Source organism: Cyclopterus lumpus, chromosome 4, assembly GCF_009769545.1.
Source record: "Cyclopterus lumpus isolate fCycLum1 chromosome 4, fCycLum1.pri, whole genome shotgun sequence".
NCBI classification, from domain to species: Eukaryota; Metazoa; Chordata; class Actinopteri; order Perciformes; family Cyclopteridae; genus Cyclopterus; species Cyclopterus lumpus.
This window is the reverse complement of record NC_046969.1, coordinates 12,598,848-12,618,641: the sequence shown is the minus strand read 5'-3', so window position 1 is coordinate 12,618,641 and position 19,794 is coordinate 12,598,848. Positions and strand designations below refer to the sequence as shown.

The following is a 19,794-nucleotide window of genomic DNA, read 5'->3' as shown; positions in this document are numbered from 1 at the left end:
ATCAACGAAGGCAGATGCCAAGGATGCAAAGACACTTGCCAAAATCTTTTTCTTCAAAGGACAGAGCTCTGAATGCTACTTATCTCTGTCCGTGTCTGTCCAGCTCTCTGGCATACATAGACATGAAGAGTACCAGCTTTGCATTTATTCTGATTTGTTCAAGAAGTACACAGCAGGCTTTCTGCTCAACTTCCTTCTGTACAACTTATTTTCTTTCTCCATGTGATTACACAAAAATGTAAACTCGGCAGAACTCTGTTTAACTTTCCAGCCATTCTTTGTTTTTGTTGCTACATTTGTTTGTAATGGCGCAGGAAGGCAAATAAACATAGGATAAAGATTAATTTGCAACAGTAAGGCCAACATATGACCAACGCCATGAGTGTTAGAACCCCTAGCTAACATGTATATGAAGGATGAAAACACACTAAAAATGGTTACAGCAATTGCAAGTCTCTTCTAAAAGTAAAGAAGAATAGCATTGTTTTGAACTTCTTTCATCATTCGATGTAAACTGATGTTCCTACCCAGCCGTCTGGTATGAGCCTACTGCTTTTATCTAGGCCAGATGACTTGTTGCTGCTGCAGCCGTGCCTTGGTTTGAGGAATGAGAGCTCTGAACCCACCTGAACGTACAGCTCTCTCAGCTCATACTGGAACTTCTTGGGGTCTGTTGTGATTGTTACGGGTCCAATCTCTGCAAAGAGACAGAAGGAAAGAGCTCTGTGATTAATAGGGCCACAGGCTGAACTCTGCATCAGATGAATAACTGAAGCATTTTTGTTTTTCAGATTCTTGTCCTTAACCAAATATTGCTTTTGGCAGAGGTATACGGATGACCAGATTACAATGTCACAGTATGAAGTGCAGCAAGGAAAGGAGATATATTTAACTAACAGAGAAAGAAAGAGGGAAATGTGAGGAAGACACTTCTAGACTAACAGATGAGATGATAAAGGTAAAGAGCAATGCAAAGCAAGGTTGGAACTATAGTCTAAAAATGTTTCTCAAGACAAATATAATGATGATGAAAAGACATGTGAATTATGAAAAGACTTCCAAGTCATTATGTCACTGATGCACCAAAGCGTGTATAGCCTACATGTCCTGAACCAGAATTAGAGATATACAGTAAAACAGAGCAGACATAGATACTAATTGATTTATCGACTAATTGTAACAATCCTCTCTGCCTTTCCGTTATTGTCGTTATTGGCACTTTTGCAGACAAAATACATTTTCATCCAGTTATTATTGTAATGTCTGATTATGATTTGGCAGAATCACTGTCCCATGAAAGTAGAGCACCACCTCGAGATAGGGACGACGTGGCCTGTGCTCTGTACCGCTGCCAGTGTTGGTAGTCGCTGCTGTTTCCTAGCTTACTTTGTTCTATCCGTTAATGAGCTGCTAAGCCTCCTCTTGAGTCAAACTGTGTGACTTCAGCCACTGCAGCTGTGCTGTGGAATGAGCCTGATGAGGGGCTGCAAAAAGCACACACACACACACACACACACACACACACACATACATATAGGCACACACGCTGCAGTTTTGCACATGCAAGCAGATTGGAAAACAAGGTTTCCCTTGTTGAAGAGAGGGCAATTACAAAGGATCCCTGACTTTTGAAAAAGGATACAGTTTGAACTGTTTTACAACAGTCTGACATTTTGTCCAGAAGCCGGGGCCCAAATTTGTGCTGAGACTCCTTAAACATAATTACAATTGAGAACCTTCTTTTCTCCTTCTGTCAAATGTAATTTATTTAAAATAAAACATTTGAGGTTGTTGAGTTTGCAATGAGGAATTATAAGCAGTTAATTTTCTTTGCAATCAGCATCACCTTACATTTCTTCTTGAAAGCACTCCGCATGCCCTTTTCATTTCGATAATAACATACACGAAGAAGCGAAAAGGCTTTTTCCAAAAGACCCATATATTGGCATCCTTGTAAATCCTCAAGGTGGAGAATGAAGGAACATTAGCGGCGATCAGAGACGCTTTTTTAAAACTAACCTGGAAATGTGTCTGGCTGCTCTGAACGGAACATGGATCTTGAGCCAAACTTTGAGAGATGGAAAAGTTGACATCTCTTTCCATCTGGGAGAAGCTGCCATGACTGTTGTAAGTATTCTTTAGACTGTTTTGGTTGCGGTGATTCTAACCACAGCCACCGTCTTTGCGCCAGAACTGTGGAAAACCATAGCTAATACTCCTACAAACAGAGTGAGACGACATATCAAGACAACGCGCGCACTGCTTTTCATCAATATTTTCTCTTTCTTAGTTACATTTATAAATTAGAGCATGCCTGCTCCCCTTCAGTGCCAAAGATGAACAGTTAAAAAAAACATTATTGCCTGGGAGCTTACATCAGTCCAGTGGAACTGTTGGGGGTTAAGTGCCTTGCCCAGGAGCACCTCATGAATTGTGGGTAAAAGAAAGGAAATCATTACAGGTTCATTTCTGCATACAAAGTTCCCTCCAGATCTGGAGAGTCGAACCAATGGTTCCCTTGCACAACATATCAGAACCTTTTCTGGCAAATAAAAGCTTTATTCCTCATTTACCACCTGAGTATTACATAAAAACATGTTTGAGGACATAGGATAGTATACATGACGACCCATATAAGGAAACGCTTAATGCTGTGTTCTTGCTTCCACAGAGGAACTAGTTGTAATGCTTTCTCTGTGATGACAACAAGGATCAGATAAGAAGGCATGAACATGGCCAAGAGAATGAAGTCAGAGTGAAAAAATGCTCTAAAGTCTGACAACAAAATAGAGAAAATGACCTGCATCTCATCCTGCTTTTCTTGATCTGTTGTGTAAATGATTGACACAAATAAAATTATACAAATAGTCCAAAATGATCAAAACAAATGAATCCACCTTTATCGTCTTCCAGCATTCATCCATAATGCCAACTGTAAAAGCATGCATCTGCAAATCACATGCAAGCGTAAACACGCACAGAAAGTCTAATGGGATGGAACAAACTGGGCAACTTCCCAATGGCAAACTTAGTTTCACCTCCACTGACATTCGGTCTGAAAGTAATTAGCCGGGAATCATTGTGGAGGGAGTTTCTCTTTTCTAACAACATCAGCAGTGAGGATCTCCAAGGGTAATGCATTGAAAGGTCACAGCCTTTAAAGTCTTTCAACCAAATCAATTCAACATTCTGGCAGCGACACATAAGACAAGATTGAACTAACATTTCTTCGAAGTTGTGACCATAACGTGATGCGACCGTTGATGTTCCTAACTCACAATTTCTCTGGTTTATAAACACATAATCACAATGCTCACAAAAACTACAGACCGACGGCTAACTGAGGATCCCTGAAACTGAACCGTCTGTCCATCAGCACTAGCATTAACAAAGTCACATGGCTGTGTTCCTTCTCCTACTTACAGGCATCAATCCATTCACAGTTTAAAATTATTATTAAACAGTATGTGCCCAATAAGCCCAGTTGTTTAAACTGATTTAATGAGCTATGTATGCATGTAGTTATTTACCTACTACATTAATTAATAGTCAGGTAAAGAACATTCGATGCCTCCCCATCCAACAAAATCAGACAGGTTCCCCAACATGTAGCTGTTACAGCACTTAACAGCAACTGAGGCCGTAAACACACATTGCGTTCTGCCATTCTGCTGACTCAGGGTCAGATCTGCCAGAAAGAGAGTGGCTGTCATCCTGACTGTCAGCTATTAGGCATAATTCACTTAATCAGCCCCACTGAGGAAACACATGTGAAACAGCACACCGTGCTAATAGTGTGCCTCAGTGAGGGAAATGCCCAATGCTATACATACTGCATACATAGGAGTTGTTTGCGGACACATATGTGAGATAAGGCACGGGAGAACCAGAAGGTCCACTTAGACTCTTGACCTATAAATGAACACACAAACACAAACAAATATGCTGTGGCTAAAAGGTCAACAACATAGTGCTCTGTAATTACCTCTGTATAAGAAGCCATCATTATTAACAGGGCACACAGATGTTATGTCTCTCTTGGGAAGGGGCAACACAACTAAATAGGTCTGAGTACACTGCGTACAATGTGCAGTACTTAATTGTTAACATTCTTTCTTTTGTAATTGGTAACTGTTTTTATTCCATTCATTAAACTATTACCTTTGTTTAAGTTACTAGAGTATATATTTATTCTTAATGTCTGTCATCAGGTCCAATTCCCTGCAAAATTAGATGAACAAATTCACAGCACGCCACAAGTTCACCAAAACCGTCTTCAGCTCTGACTCCAGCAGGCAGCGACCAGAACAGGTCGTATTGCTGGACCCGCTAGACGGGAAGTACAGGAGAACCAGAACCAGGACTGCCTGTAGCTAACTATCAGACTCTGCTGCAGTAAAATGTTTCTCTAAAGGCGTCAGAAACACTAACGCTTCATGTCCACAGGGACCGCCAGACACAACACAAAACGAAAGTTCCTTGTAGCTTTTACTATCAATATTGTTAACTTTCTATTCCATTATTTTCTTTTAAATTGCTCTTCCTTTTTGCTTGCCTTTTTGATGAGGATGTAAATCCCTAATTGCATTTGGTTAGATTGGCCAGCTTTACTCAGACACAACGGTGAAATAACCCAGAAAGAATTCCCCAACCAGGAAATTGCAGCCTTGTGAAAAATGAGATCAAGCTTTTTAACCAAGTTCATATGTATTGCCTATTTAAAAAGGAAAGGCACAGTGAAAGAGTGGAAGTGGCTATTGTCCCTCTTATGGGATCATTTCATTTCTTTCAAATGCAGTGGTTATTTCTGACACAACCATGTCCTCACTCCAGAACAATAACCACATGGTGCGGTATCAAAAATGTGTTCTCTCATCACATTGAGCCCAACTCATACACATTTTACTATTCCTTTCCTCTTCTGCAGTATAAGGTTTGAGAAGAGTACTGCTTCCAACATCCGACCAGCTGTCAGTTATATTCTCTGTAATGCATCATAGCCTGCCGATGTTCTCATCACTGTCAACATACAATAGTCACATTTTGGCAAAATCTCTCCTTTTACTATTTCCTCCTCATTGGATTTAAAGTTCATCAGTCAGCAAGCTGCACAATTCCTGCTCAATCCTTTATCGCAATGCCTCACTGTGTGTCTCCCTTATTTCTTCCTCACCCTTGCTCTTTTAAACTGCATCTCTTACCCTGCCTCACTTCTCCAGCTGCCGTCTAATTACTGAGGTTCAGCCCAGAGCGACAGAGCTGACGACAGGCTTGATTTCAAACCACCACAAACTGAACTGGTGATGGAAACTTCTTCCCACAACCAACTGGGAATGCAGGACCACCAGGCAGCTAAACTCTAGTTGCGGCGCTACCTCTCCTGTTTCACTTCATTCGACCCAATTGGCTCTGTTGTGCCACAAAACCACAGATCTCTAATAATGGCATTCATGAGTTCAAATGATTACACACAGCCTTTCACACATAAACACACAGTGGGAAACCCATGCACAAACCACACAGCATGTAATCCCTCCCAGATGCATCGCCTGATGAGGAGCGTGTTGCAGAGAAAGATGACAGCTCTGCAACCTCCACCAGTTCTCCATCCGACTTAATAACTGGAGTGAGAGATGTCTTGAGAGTGTGTGTGTGTGTGTGTGTGTGTGTGTGTGTGTGTGTGTGTGTGTGACTGTGTGTGTAAATCTAGGATTGTGATTTATGGGGATGTGGGGTTCTGTGGAGTGGCCATTCATGCAACAAAAGAAACACGGCGACCCTGCAGCAAAAGGACATCTCCTGCCTGGGTTTGTATATGTTTACATGTGTATATACTTGCATATCAATCTGTAAGTGTGTTAAATGTAATGAGATAATAATAATAATAATAATTGTTAACATGGGCCATCCGCGTGCTATTATCGCTCAGTGACATTCATAAAAAAGATCTAGACGTCATAAATGCATCATAGGCAGTAAAGTTAAGGAATTTACTAATGGTTTCAACTTGTTACTGCATATTTAATTTGCTCCATATACATCTGGTCTGAGAAAGGGTGGGGTCAGAGGCAATGATCATATATGACCAAACAAAGATGTCTTTACTTGAGGATCCATATAAACATTATCACATGTTGGCAGTCAAAGTCTGATTCTCACCACAACTTAATGTGAAGTGTGGAATTGCACATTTATACAAAGAAAAACATAAAAGAAAGAGTTGAATGTAGTCTTGTCTTTGTTGTTGGGTGACCGCCTCGACTTTGAGTCTGAATGCCAGCCGCAAGAGGAGAGCGCAGACAAATGTAGAAGAAAGAAGAGGGCAAAAGTAGGTGGATAATGTACTGTTCAGAACAGGATAGAGTATTATTAGTGTGAGTGTCACTGTCTGCAGTATTGTCTTCATTAAGATGATGTTCAATCTTTTTCATATTATGTCGGCATGCAACAAGAGAAAGAGTTATTTTCATGTTGAGAGATGACATTCATATATTTGTTATGTACAGTTTTCTGACCTATTGATCATTTTGGGGTTTTATTTTTTGGGGGTTTGTTCTTGAGAACTATTGAAGGTTAGTTTTAGTTGTAGTTCACTGTACTCTAAAAAAAAAATTTTTTAAACACAGGTTCTTCAGGGTTTTTTTCAGTTTGCAGTAAAGTATGCACTTTTCAAAAGCAGATGTTTCGCATAAAAGACAACAAGTCAACAACCTCTCTATTACTCCACTGGCTTTATTGTATACATACACACCGGTCGGTTCACAATGTTTTAAAACATGCTAGGTCAGCTTTTGTTCTCTTTGACATCTTTAAATACAACTTTATGAATTGCAATCATGGTACATTTTGAGATCTCAGTCCTTGTCTAACATGATCTCTTGCCGCGTAGAATAGTTTGGGTCTGATTTGTAATTAATGTGGTTAGAGGCGTGTTAATATTTCATGGCTCAGCTCCTCCCCGCTTCCTTCATATAGGCACTAATTTCTCTCAAATCCCTAACTTGGTTTCTGGGCAGGGTGACACCTTTGCATCACTAAAACAACATCTTACAAAACTGACCCCACCATTGGCTGGTTGTGTTGTGCAATCTCCCTTACCCATAATGCATCACTGCAAATAGGTCAGACAGATGCTCATATTATTGACTTGTCAACATATTAAGGACGAGTGGGAGGGATGGAGAAGAGGATGAAGAAGACAATGCTGTGGCTTAGTGCCTCTCATTGAAAAGGCAAAAAACTGGAACGGGCTGCAACACACACCAGAACCTAAAGGCATACATATGGTCTCCATCGTAGAAATCCAGGCCAAAACCCAGCGACTTGGCTGATGCTGACTCTATGATTCACTCTCAATAATTAAATGTGGCCTTTTAATTGTATTAATTTGCCTCCAAAATTAAGTAAAAGGCGTTCAAATGAATGGCAACACACTCAATATTACAACCACAAAACTGTAAAGCTCATGACAAAGTATTTTATGAGTGGTGTTGTAATTCCAGATTACTCAAAAGCGACTGGGTGGTTTTGTTTATGAATGGTCATATGGAAAAGGAAATTATTTTGGTGTCTTGTTTGCCAGTTTTCTGTGAGCTCATTACATGCTTGTCATCAGTTTGATACAGAATACGTGGTTCAATAAAACAAGCTCAGGTTTCAGGCAGAATTATCCTATATTTGTAGGGACTGAACAATTATGTGTACCTTATTTTGTGTTGTTTAAGGGCTGTATGTTGTGCCCAGAAACGTTTGGGACATAGAAAGTTTGCCATGGCATACAAAACGTTGGGAAACACTGTTCTGAGGTGGTCTTCATGATACATGACCACCCCCAATGCAAAGCCCTCAGAGGCAGGGGGCAGAGGGCACTGACAGCCTGACCATTCAGATTCCCAAAACACTTGTCTGGTTCAGACACATTTGCCTCAATTAAAAGCACACAGGCCTGCATGTCAGTCAACCTTCTATTGACTAGTTGTTTCATCTCTACTTCTTTCCCTTGCTTCTATCTTTATGTCCTTTCCTCTGGTGCTGACACATGCATCCTTTCAGTAAATGCTTTAAGTTTGTCAGGAAGACAAAAATAAGAGGACAAGAAGAAAAGAAGAAAAGAAAAAGAATACACCTGCAAAAACTGTGAGACGGCTAAATGCATCAAGCACAACACACGACACATGGGTACAATGTTTTCTTGCACAACTAGAGAGCAATGTGCATCACATCGCACAGACTCACTGAGAACACCTTGAGCAAGTCTTCTTTCACAGCGACCCATGAGCTCATCTAGTACATACTGTCACTGACAATGTCCTGCTCATGTATAGCTGTAAACCTGTCCTGGGATTAATAGGATCATTAAAATGTTACAAGGTTGTCATGGCCTGCTTGGTCTTTTTCAGTACAATAGAACAGTCCCAGTAGACAATGACGTGACAATAATTGGTGAACGTGTTAGCAAACCGTTTCCTATTTACATATATACAGCAGATGCAGTATTCATTAGGAGTTGTGTCTCTCACAGTGACATATATAAATCCAATGGTCACACTCCTTTGACCGCTTTTATGGTCTTGACTAAATGCTGAGGGGAAATATCAAGCTCTTTAGAGCTAAATGCTTCAGTATGTTCACCGGCTGGCCCGTAGCTTGCCTGCCATGTAAAGCTGGGAAGGTAGCGTATAGTGAGTTTATCTGTTTATTGAAACAGTAAAACAAAAAGAAACAGTAAAATAAAAAGAAACCTTAAAAAAGCTGTATATTAAAAGCTCCTTAGAATTAGTAAACAATCAAATCTGTACCAAAACGTTTAAATAAATATAGCCACAAAAAGAAGTGCGGGACTGTACTTGTGTCCTGAAGATTGTGTTGGAGGATCATCCAGCTCTAATAAATGCCTGCATGACAGAATAACTCAAAAGTGTCATCTGTTTCTATGGGAAGAACCACGTTGCATGCATATTAATGGTTTGAGAGTTAATCTCACTCTGAGCCCACCAGCCAAGCTGCTGGAACCTTACATAGGTTTCAACTGTACATAAACAGCTTAGAAAGTAAAGACAATGAGGTCATGCAATACCAAACCATGGGAATGTTAAACTCTGGCACCAGAGGACGTAAATCTTATGTGTTCCAAATGAGTCCTCCAGACCTTGAAAGTATGACGTAAAACAATAAAATCAAATGAATCTGCCTTAAAAAGTTCTTTAGAAAAATACTTCCTTAATAATAATGTCTAGACATCGATCTAAATTGACTATAAAAACAGTGATTTGAGGAAAGCCCTCATCAAAGGACCAACAGTAAAAGTGTTGAGGTTGTTGCTTGTTATTATGAGTAATAAAGCACAGAAAATGCTGACTGGCAAATACTAATATACAACATAGTGTACGTATGTCTGCAGCCGGGAAGCTGGCAATCAGCAGCTGGAAACTATCCACTTGGATTCCAAGGCAGTGATTTTGAAAGGCTGGTTAGAGACCCACATTTCCTTTCTAGGGGCATAAAGATGGGTCAGTATGTTATTCATATTTATATTTGACATGTTATGTGACTCAAGCCTTCTTGAACCACTACACAGCCGTGGACAAAGACAACTGTCAGAGCAGCAACAAACACTGGCCAACAAACACTACCCTGATAATGTCATGGTAGCAAATGTTGAGGCAGGTTTAATGTGTTTGGTGTTGGCACCAAGCGGCAGACTCTAGTTCTGTAAAGTTAAGCCAATGCGGAAGTGCCTTATTAGTATTATTTTCAAATGGCCAACAGGGGGCGACTCCTCTGGTCCTGATATGAAGTCTGATTGTATAAAAGTCTAAGAGAAAAGGCCCCTACTTTTCACTTGATTTAATGTTTATGTTCTCAATAGGTTTATAGGTTTCAGTCTTTTTAAATACAGCATATTTATTTAGTACATTATGGTCCCAATCAGAGTAAAATAGATGCTAAAAGCAGTGTATGTTTTGGGGCATGGCTACCGTGTGATTGACAGGTCGCTACCAGAGTCATATACGTAGGCGTCTCTACAGAAGTGTCACTAATCCGCAGTCTACATATATTCACTCCCTTTAACTGGTTGCAAAAATACAAAATACAAGATAGCAATGGCCAAATACTGAACTCGAGGCCTCAAAACCATCGTCCACCAACCAATGAAGGAATGGGGGAACGTATCCACTTCTCATATTCAGTCTATGGTTGGCACTGATGTTGTGCCAACAGAGTGGCCTCACTAAAATGAATGCCCAAGGCATTCCCAAAGCCTCCATCATTAAATTATGTCACAAAACCAACGTCCTCAGTCTGGGAGATGAATAAATGTTTAGTTTTATTGCATAAACACTTCCTATTCTTAATATATTTTTCCTTTAAGTCTCAACTCCCTTCCAGCCATGAATCATAATGCCTTCACCCCAACAGCTTTGTGTCATCTAACGTTTTCAGTCTGTTTCTCCACTTTCTCACGACAACCTGTCCAACATTCACGCCTCCGGACTCGGACAGTTACCCGAGAGATGCTGGAACTCAAACAAAAATAAGTAATACAAGGTCAAGAGGAAATTGATGAGAGCCCAGACAGTGATGTCAAAGAGCCCTGAAGGTCACAACCAGGGCTCAGCAACTCTCCGAACCTCCGGATGAGGCTTGGAGGGTTGTTTGAAAACCAAATCCAAAGCCTGGAGGGAAACAAAACCAACATGGTAACGAGTATAAAGTAACAGAGACATTTAACACATGGGCCATTCATATCAACCACTGCTTTAAAAGGTCAACTACCTCAAACTGTTCTAAATACCTTGTAATCTCTAAACAGGGAACAGAATGGACAACGTCTAAAGTGTCCGATGCAGCCCTGAGGTATGTGCTGACTTCCAAGATGAAAGAGAGATAACCTCAGAGCACCGATTACAAAGTTAAATAGAGTAGAAACATGAAACACACATTGTAGTATGCCACACTCCTCTCTCTTCCTCTAACTCTTCAAAAACCTCCACCTCTTTCTTTTGGCATTCCTGCCTAATAGCATCGTTATTGACTCTGTCCAGCTAAACGCAAGCTCCTTGTAATCTCACACAGGTGGGGCGGTCCAGACAAAAACTGCTGCTCAGGAAAGAGGGAAACAAAGAGAAAAGGAGATGGTGGAAAATGACAATGACCACCAACAAAGGGAACTCTGAGATGCCTTTGATCATGCTGAGGAGGTTGAAGCCATGCCGTCATTTCCTCCCATCATTCCACGCCCAGAGCTTTGGTCCATCTCCTTCTAACTAAAGTTAACTGGTTAACTGGCAGGCCATCCACTCAGCATAGCTGATCTACAGAACTCACAGCTGAAACACAAACACTAGATACCAATGAAGCAAGAGACTGGGATGTCAAAGTCTAAACTTCTTGACGTGAGCAAGCTGATGTTAGTCAGATATCACTCAGTCGTCAGTCAGTCTACGACTCAACCTTCCTCCATTTGGTTTGTGCCATTCCATGAACAACTACAGTGCAGTCAGAAAGGACAGAGATATGTTACTCTGCTTCAGCTACGTTCTCCTGGATTTCAAATTAAACAATTTCTAAATGGTCAGAATGCTTCAAACAAAGTGCTAGTCTGACCCCCACAAACCTTTCCAATGATGTTAAAGGGGGGTCTTCATCTGACAATTTTTGCAACTTTCTGAAATTATCAATCACTCAGACTTTATACAGTGATTGGCAAGGTGTGTGAAGATGATAAAGGAAACAGATGTCAATCTTCTCTTGCAAGCTTTCTTAATAACTCTTCACAGTCCACACAACTACTTTCATCACTTATTTTATGTACAAACGGCTGTTACACTATGAATGCCTTCCAGAAACGACAGGTCCAAAGGTGGTCTATGTGACAGCGGCTCCACCTTTTTCACTTCGACATGTCAGACAACTGGTTCTAAGAACTAGCATACCTCTATTATTAGCTTTCGGGATGTTTGAGGGCGTTCACATCCATATTGGGAGCATTATGTGAGACGTGTAGCCACTTTTAACCAGTATAGGAAAATGCAGAACAAAAGTCCTAAACCAGAAAATCACGCAAACAGTTCAAGATGGCGCAATCTGTGATTGGGAGAGGTTGCATCCTGGACAAGGTCCACAACTCTTAGGACTACAAAGAGTTTGCAACCAAATATTAAATATAATGACTTAATTTAAGTTTATGTTAACTTGTCCTTTGCTTTCTGACATTTAAAACTGGAGGACTAACCATTATGGAAAAGGGATCAAATGTGCCACTTCTGATGTAGACGCAAACAACCTCCAATTAAAGCACCAAGTCAGAGCGTTAAACTTACAGTCATTGTTCCATTTTACATCCGTAATGCTGGAGAGCCCAGCTAACACTACAAAGAAGTGTCACTGGCCCGAGGCACTGGGTTCTGACCCATCTCAAACTCAGCTAATTAAACACACATACGAGACACACACAAACACACCCTCTCACAGCAAGGTAGCGTTTACAAGGAAGAGCATATGTGTGTATGGACGTCATGAAGAACGTAGACTCTGGAAACAAATCTGTGGACACATGCACACACACTCTTTTTACTTCACGTCAACTCCTTACAGTACATTATTCTGACCTTGGAGAGTCTTTTTATATGGTTAATTGTAAATCTGCACAAAGTAACATTAATTCTGGGATAAATGCCACATTTCCTGGGTTGGTAGTCGTAGGAGTTGTGAAATAAAGTTTATTTGGCTGTAAACTTTCAAATAAATGTTCCATGAGTCCAGAGAGTCTGCTCGCACACCTTCGACTCCTCAGCCTAAGACTGGATTCCTTAATGACAGATCAGTCATCGTTCTCTGGACTGAAGCTTACAGAAGAGTGATGTTCATGTTTACAGCTGTTAACAGTCCAGGAAGGCATTTTACTGTGGATTCTCTCATAAAGTGAATGTTATTTTTCCAACGTACCACTGTTTCACTTGAGTGTTTTCAAACTGTAGAGCAGAATACACAACCCTGCTGTAAAATGACTTGTGAAGTATCTTCTGGCTTTCTTTCTTTCTCCCACTGCAGGATGAAGGAAAGGGGGGAGGCTTCCTGACTGATCTTCCCACACAAGCCTGAACCCAATATCCAGGCATCCTCCTGACACTCTCGCTTCACACACACACACACACACACACACACACACAGGCCGACGAGAGAAACACAAACACTCTCTCTAATGTTTACCGTGTCAGATTGCAGTGTAAATACAGGGGAAGCTCCGGCCTCTGATTTAAAAGGAGCCAAATCAAACAGGAGGGACTTCGTTATCGCACTGGGTCGGATGGAAAGCAGAGAAAATGGATCTGTGTCAGAATGAAACAAACCCCAAATAAAAGTTCTTATGAAAACAAAACGGATTCTCTCAGTGGGTCTGGGATACTGTCGGAGAAGGAGGGAAGAACAACATTTGGGGGAACGCTCAGCTACCCCTGCTTGCACTGTGTGCTGTGCTAATCATTCCTCTTTTCCCCCGGGATTTTGGAGAACACATTCTGACATCCTTGTAAACATTTTAAGAACAAACGAACGTCACTTGATGGTGGGGGACAAACACAAACACAAAGACAAAGAGTTGCCAACACCGAGTTTCTGAATCCCGCTGTCGCAGCTTCAGCTTTTGTATAATTACTTCCTAGTGACAGTAATTCTTACATTTGCTATGAATCATGCATCGAAAGTGCATACAGGTTGCAATCACAAGATTCTTTGAAAAATGTTGCTTTGTCCAAGATGCAATGCATCACAGCTCCATTATCATCTGCTAATGATTTAAAATGCCTCCCCTTTGCCTCCCTCCCAAGCACACACATGAATGAATTCATCATTTGTTACACTTGTGTATACTGGGCATTTTTCTTCCTTGAATATAATTATTATTCTAGGCAAAGAATCTATGAGGAATTGAGCATCATAAGAATTTGTGACATGCTGAAATGTAACAGAGGAGACGAGAACATCTGGAAAAGGAATCTGTCTCTTCAGCACACAGATCACTTCTGTCGATTCATCGTGTACTTTCTCTCAGCTGTTGCTAGGTGTACTCAAGTTGAACTGAGTATATTTTAAACACAATGAGGGTGATCATATGTTGTATTTTAGGTGGCATGATATTATACAAATACTACAATATTGAGAGTCTGTGGTCAGAAAAAATCGGAGTATTATACGTAAAATACTTAAAAAGACACTATTGAGTGTTAGACACACACTTTGATATCTGCCGCTCGCTGTCTCTGTTGACCTTTATAAGGCCTATCTACAGAGACACACTCGAACATGGACCCTTTGTTCCTGCTGTTGATGGAGGTGGATGTCGGACACATCTCACCTCCGAATCAGCATACGACATCCATTAAAAGGCATCACGGCAGCCTTTGATGGTGCTTTTGCAAGAGTGACCTCTCCTCACTCTCTGAAAATTGCAATTACAGGGACTTAAAATACGAACACAAAGTCTCTCCATCACCAAAACGTTCAAACTTGAAACATAACCTCAAGTAAAGTGGTTATGATAGAAAAGATGAATTCTACTTGGAAAGAGATACAGCTAATGTAAGTCACTACATCGAATGTATGCTCTTCAATAGCTTCAATGCACTTCCCATGAGATTATGTCACACTATTAATAATGATTATTTAACAACTCCATTCGGAACTTGTCATTTTTACATGACAGTGCGCCTGCGCCTCTGACCAACGAGCCAGGGTTACTGTTCAGTAGCCCAATGATATACTGTCTGGCCAATAGTATCTGTTGAGAATGAGAGAGCACCCAGGGGTGATAATAATCATTGAGCTGCATTGCAAACATAAAGCCACACACTAACCCTGGCGGAATGCTAATGATAGTGACCGCCAGGCTGAACATCTGTGTGCGGAGACAAAATCCCCCAGAGTCCCTCCTCTGGAGGTGTGAGGAGCATTGGGGCGGATTGTGAGCAAACTATCACATGTCTCACTTTTCTGTGTGCTTTTGTTGTCACAGCAGAGAGTGAACTCCGAATAATCCCAAAGGTGTGCAGCCAGTTTGCAAAAAGCAAAAAGCAAAAATGTCATTCGGCAAAAAAAAGGTTAGCACAACAGATACGACTTTCACTCCGTATTCACACCGTCACATTACCTGGATCGTGGAAGGGCACCAGGGCAAAGTTATACAAAGTTTGCTTCGGTCTATTGAGGGAAGTTTCCAAAATCTTGGACGCGCCCTCGATGACCTGGACCAGGTCGTCGTACATGGAGCCGGTAACATCAAAGACGAATGCCAGGGTGGATGCCCCCTCCGGGATGTCCTGCTTCGTGGCCCCCGTCCCCGTGTCCTGTCCGGCGGAAAACGACACCGACAGCAGAAGGGACAACCACACCAACGTGCTGCCCATTTCAGATCCAAGATGCTTCTCTAGCAAAGTTCTTGGATGTTTTCCTTCTCGCCAGTTGGGACCTCAGGGTAAGTCTCGAAGTAAAGGTAGAGACATCGGGTTCTCACACATGCACTGGAACGTATGGAGAACAACTTACAAAGGGTACAACAACAGCCCAACGAAACGGGGAGGGGGGAAAAAAAAGGTCGTGGGCTTGTTCCTCTGCAGCGTCTCAAGCTCTCACTTCTCTGTGAACACGAGCGTCCGCTTGTCTCGGCAGCTGCAGCGGTGCCTGTCGTCTGTCGTCTGCAGAGTCCGGAGCCCTTGTTCAGCTCTGTCATACAAAGACCCCCTATCAGCTGGACAGAAGGTCTCCAAGGCACACACTAACCCGTGCAGAATAACTGCGCTCTGATTGGACGAGATGTTTGGGTGACTTCGAGGCAAATGACTTCAAGGCGTAACGCAAAGAGCTCCAGCGCTGTGATGTTTCCCATAATAACACAAGTAGGCTACAGTCATCCACGCGTAACGTTGTTGGATTTGCATGACTTGTTGCAGGTCTCGTTGAGTTATACTTTTTTTTTAATCAATAAGAAATGTGATGCAATTAGATACACATTATTAGAAGGCCAATTAATGTTGAACTATTGTGAATAACACAGACAGAAAGGATGCGATGGTTTGCAATGCTGAACTTGCATGAGACAAGCTGGTTTGGGACCAGGACAATCAAAAAGCAGCTCTTTGGTGATGCTGAGCTCTGCATTGCCACCTAGTGGTAGTAAGTAGTAAGTGCCTACAACTAGACATTTAAGAATTGATATTCGGTATGACAATACTTGCACGAAACAGTCTTAATAGGAGATATTTTGCAGGTTTATAAAAACAAGGAAAAACATGGACCAAAAAGTGAAACATGGAAGAAAATCAAGGAATTTGAATGATACATAGGGTAAACTGTTTTCTTAATTTAACCCAAATCAAATGGGTTTACTTATGTAAGGCTTTTGTTTTTCTTCTTGCCCATATGTTGTCCTTCAAAAGCAGTGGTGGAAAGTAATTGAGTACATTCACTCTAGTATTGTACTTAAATACATTTTTGAGGAATCTGTACTTCACTTGAGTATTTCCATTTTCCACTCCATGATAGGAATATTGTATGTTTTACTACATTTATCTGAGAGCTGGAGTTACTGGTTACTTTTAAAATTGAGATTTGACATTTAAAAGAACATGTTATAAGTTTAAAAATAAAGCATATTAAAAAATGAAAACAGTGCTTCCCAGCCTACACATTATTTTACACTGACAACCCCTCTGGTTGATCTTGTCACCCTTTAGAGCATAGCTGACTGTATATGAAAGAGTTCAAATTAGCTCCACCTCGACCAACTACAACAGTAAAATCCTTATTTTGTAGCTATATTCCGATACTATTATAATTATATATGTATGAGTCACATGGGACATTTTATCATATGACCAGTACTTTTACTTTAGTAGTCTATTTAGCTGATAATAATTATGTAAATTTACAAGATTAGGAAAGCATGACTTTTACTTATAATTGAGTATTTTTTGTTGTATGTCTACTTTAACCCAAGTGACGCTCTGAGCACTTCTTCCACTGTTTGAAAGACAAAGTGGATGTCGTTAATTAGGCACAAATAAAACAGAAATCAAGTATCAGTAATATTGCATGCAGACAACAATATGTTTAAAAGACTCTTTGTATGATGTAACTTCAATTCGATCAACAGTTTTTACTGATGATTTCAGTCCTAAATTACATAAATGATCCATCTATACTATAACTGTTCTCTATCTAGCAGAATTTCGTAGCATTACTACTCCTCAACTGTACCTGAGGGGGTTTGTCCAATGAAGCTTCTACACAACGCATTTGGCAAAGCAGATGAGCTAATAGTTCAAACATCGCACATCAATTGTGTTTTTCTTTAATAAATCTTTAAAAAGCATCCATTGATGGTGTGGTTGCTGCTACTGAAATGTGGGTTTCGAAGTCTAGATCTATATTATGCATATTAAATGCTAAATGGAATGGAGCCATAATTCAAGTAAATATGTTTGCTGTGAAACCTGAGACCAAGGCAGCCTAATGGAATCAAGCCATAACCAAATTTATTTTTTAGACCTGTGCGTTTCATGTTGTGAAATGTTAAAATAAATAAAAAAAAGCCTGAGGAGTAAGTAACATCTTACTTCAATCAATCTCTGTTTACATGTTAAACACCGAAGAGCTACTGCTGATGAATATCATAAGTATGATGGTTGTGTTACAATTATGATGTTGATTCAGTGTTCAACTGTATTCAAGTTGCAGGGCTCTTTTATGAGAAATGAAGTCTGAGAGACTCCTGCACATCTGTAAATACAATACCTCTTTCCACAATCTTTTATTATATGTTATATCCCCTAACTAGTTCTGAAACAAGAATAAAGGAGAATAAGGTAGAAAGTGAATAATATCCTGGTCAGTAAGATAGATCTTTTTTTTGAACTGACAGCTTTACTTGGTTATGAATTATTTGTGAGGCGTTGCTTTAGTTTCAAGTAATCCAATTTGTTCTTCTTCACTCCTCTCAGACAATGATTGTACAGTGCAAACAATAAGCCTAGTTGGGCACTAGGGAGAGCTAGTACACCATTGATATCTCATATGACTGCTAATGCAGGGTTTAAAACTGTATATGTGTATATATAAATGTGTGAGATCAGGGGGAAAATACAAAAAAGTAAAGGTAAAAAGAGTCATCAGTCTATTTCAAAATACATTGCTCTGTAAAGGGATTGGTATTGGAAAGTGAAGTGTCTTGCATTTTCACCAGTTCTTGACTGGAGGTTGTTGATTGTAAGTTACATGGAAACATTCAAATAAGAATCCAAACCTCACAAACCAAGGCACACTCAAATGGTGCGGAAAGAGAATTTTGCATGGCAAACAAATGAGGAGGCTAAAGCTATTTGAAAATGGACCATGAAATCCAGCACGCAGGCAGTTATTACGCAACATATTTCTCAACAGAAATAAACCACAAGGTGCAGGTCCTGTCCCTATAACATGTTCATACAAGAACACAAAAATTAAATGGATGGATGGATGGATGGATGGATGGATGGATGGATGGATGGATCAAACAATCAGTCACACTCACAATGTTTAAATACAACAGTGTCATTCTTTTCTACTATGTGTGCAAGCTAGCAATATGATTCACTTCTCCAAAGGCAATATGCAGAAGTAGATGTGTTGAAATACGGTGGAAATACATCCCTACCCTGGAAATAGGGAAGAGAGAGGGTGGAGATGTCATCTCAGAAAAAGAGCAGGAAGCGTATAAGGAACTGTACAAGTGTCACACACAAGCTGGATATTTCTCTCCAACACACACACACACACACACACACACACACACACACACACACACACAGTGCTAGAGCTTGTGTTCAAGGTAAAACACCAGATTAAATCCTGTCAATGTCAAAGTGAAGACATTTAGTATCAGTTGTGGGAGGTGAACATTGTTAGCGTTCAGTTGAAGGTCGTGCATGTGCTTCTACGCAACCACCCAGTTCAGTCGTGACCTTCATGACCTTTTGACCACAAAAGGGTAACTCATTAATTAAACATCAATCATTCATTACAGTAAGATATTCAGTTTAAGTAGTAGGGTCATACACAATTAGAATAGAAAATTCTTAACAATCTGAATATTAATAACAATAGTATATAATAATCTGAGAAATTGCTGTGTCTAATATATTTACTTTCTAATTAATACTGTTGAGCTTGAAGAGTTTGTAAAAAATAGGACATTTGTTCACTGACACAAACATTGTCCCTAAGCAACCGCCAAAGCTACCACAGATGTATCCAAAAATAATGGGTCAATGAATACTTAGTTGTCTCATCTTACATTATCATTGCACCAGCTCTACAAATTGTCTCACAATAACATCACAGATTAGGTTTCACTTTCTTGGAATCTGTAACATATTTACATAATTTAGATTCTGTATATATATATTAGATACTGTAGATACTATAATTGGAATTGGTACTGAACATATTTCTGCTTAATTGCTGCTGAAAATAGCTAAACCTGATTACAGGTGGAAAACACTATGTATGTTTCTTTCTGCACTTCTCATAGCAAAAGCTAAAATGCTAGATAACTATAGTTGTTATGTTCTGTTTGCTGACTTTACAGGAATGCACTGGCCTGAAGCAGTTTCTCCAAACTGGACAATACCAAAGAATCCTATGGACTCGACATTGTAGCAACGACTTCCTTTTCCATTGCGCAACAAAACCCAACCCGGCTTTTACAAACTCATACGAGACCTTCTTTCTCCTGTCTACCAGCAGTTTTTGGGATAATAC

The 19,794-nt window shown here is 40.3% G+C and overlaps 1 protein-coding gene across 1 annotated transcript in view; it reads right to left on the bottom strand.

Annotated features, from left to right (window-relative positions):
* hmcn1 (hemicentin 1) overlaps nt 1-15,404 on the bottom strand; it is a 74,278-nt gene extending 58,874 nt beyond the window's left edge. Inside the window, 2 exon segments of the mRNA XM_034530673.1 lie at nt 627-697; nt 15,149-15,404. Coding sequence (XP_034386564.1) covers nt 627-697; nt 15,149-15,404 — 327 coding nt within the window.
* Nucleotides 15,405-19,794: the final 4,390 nt, after the last annotated feature.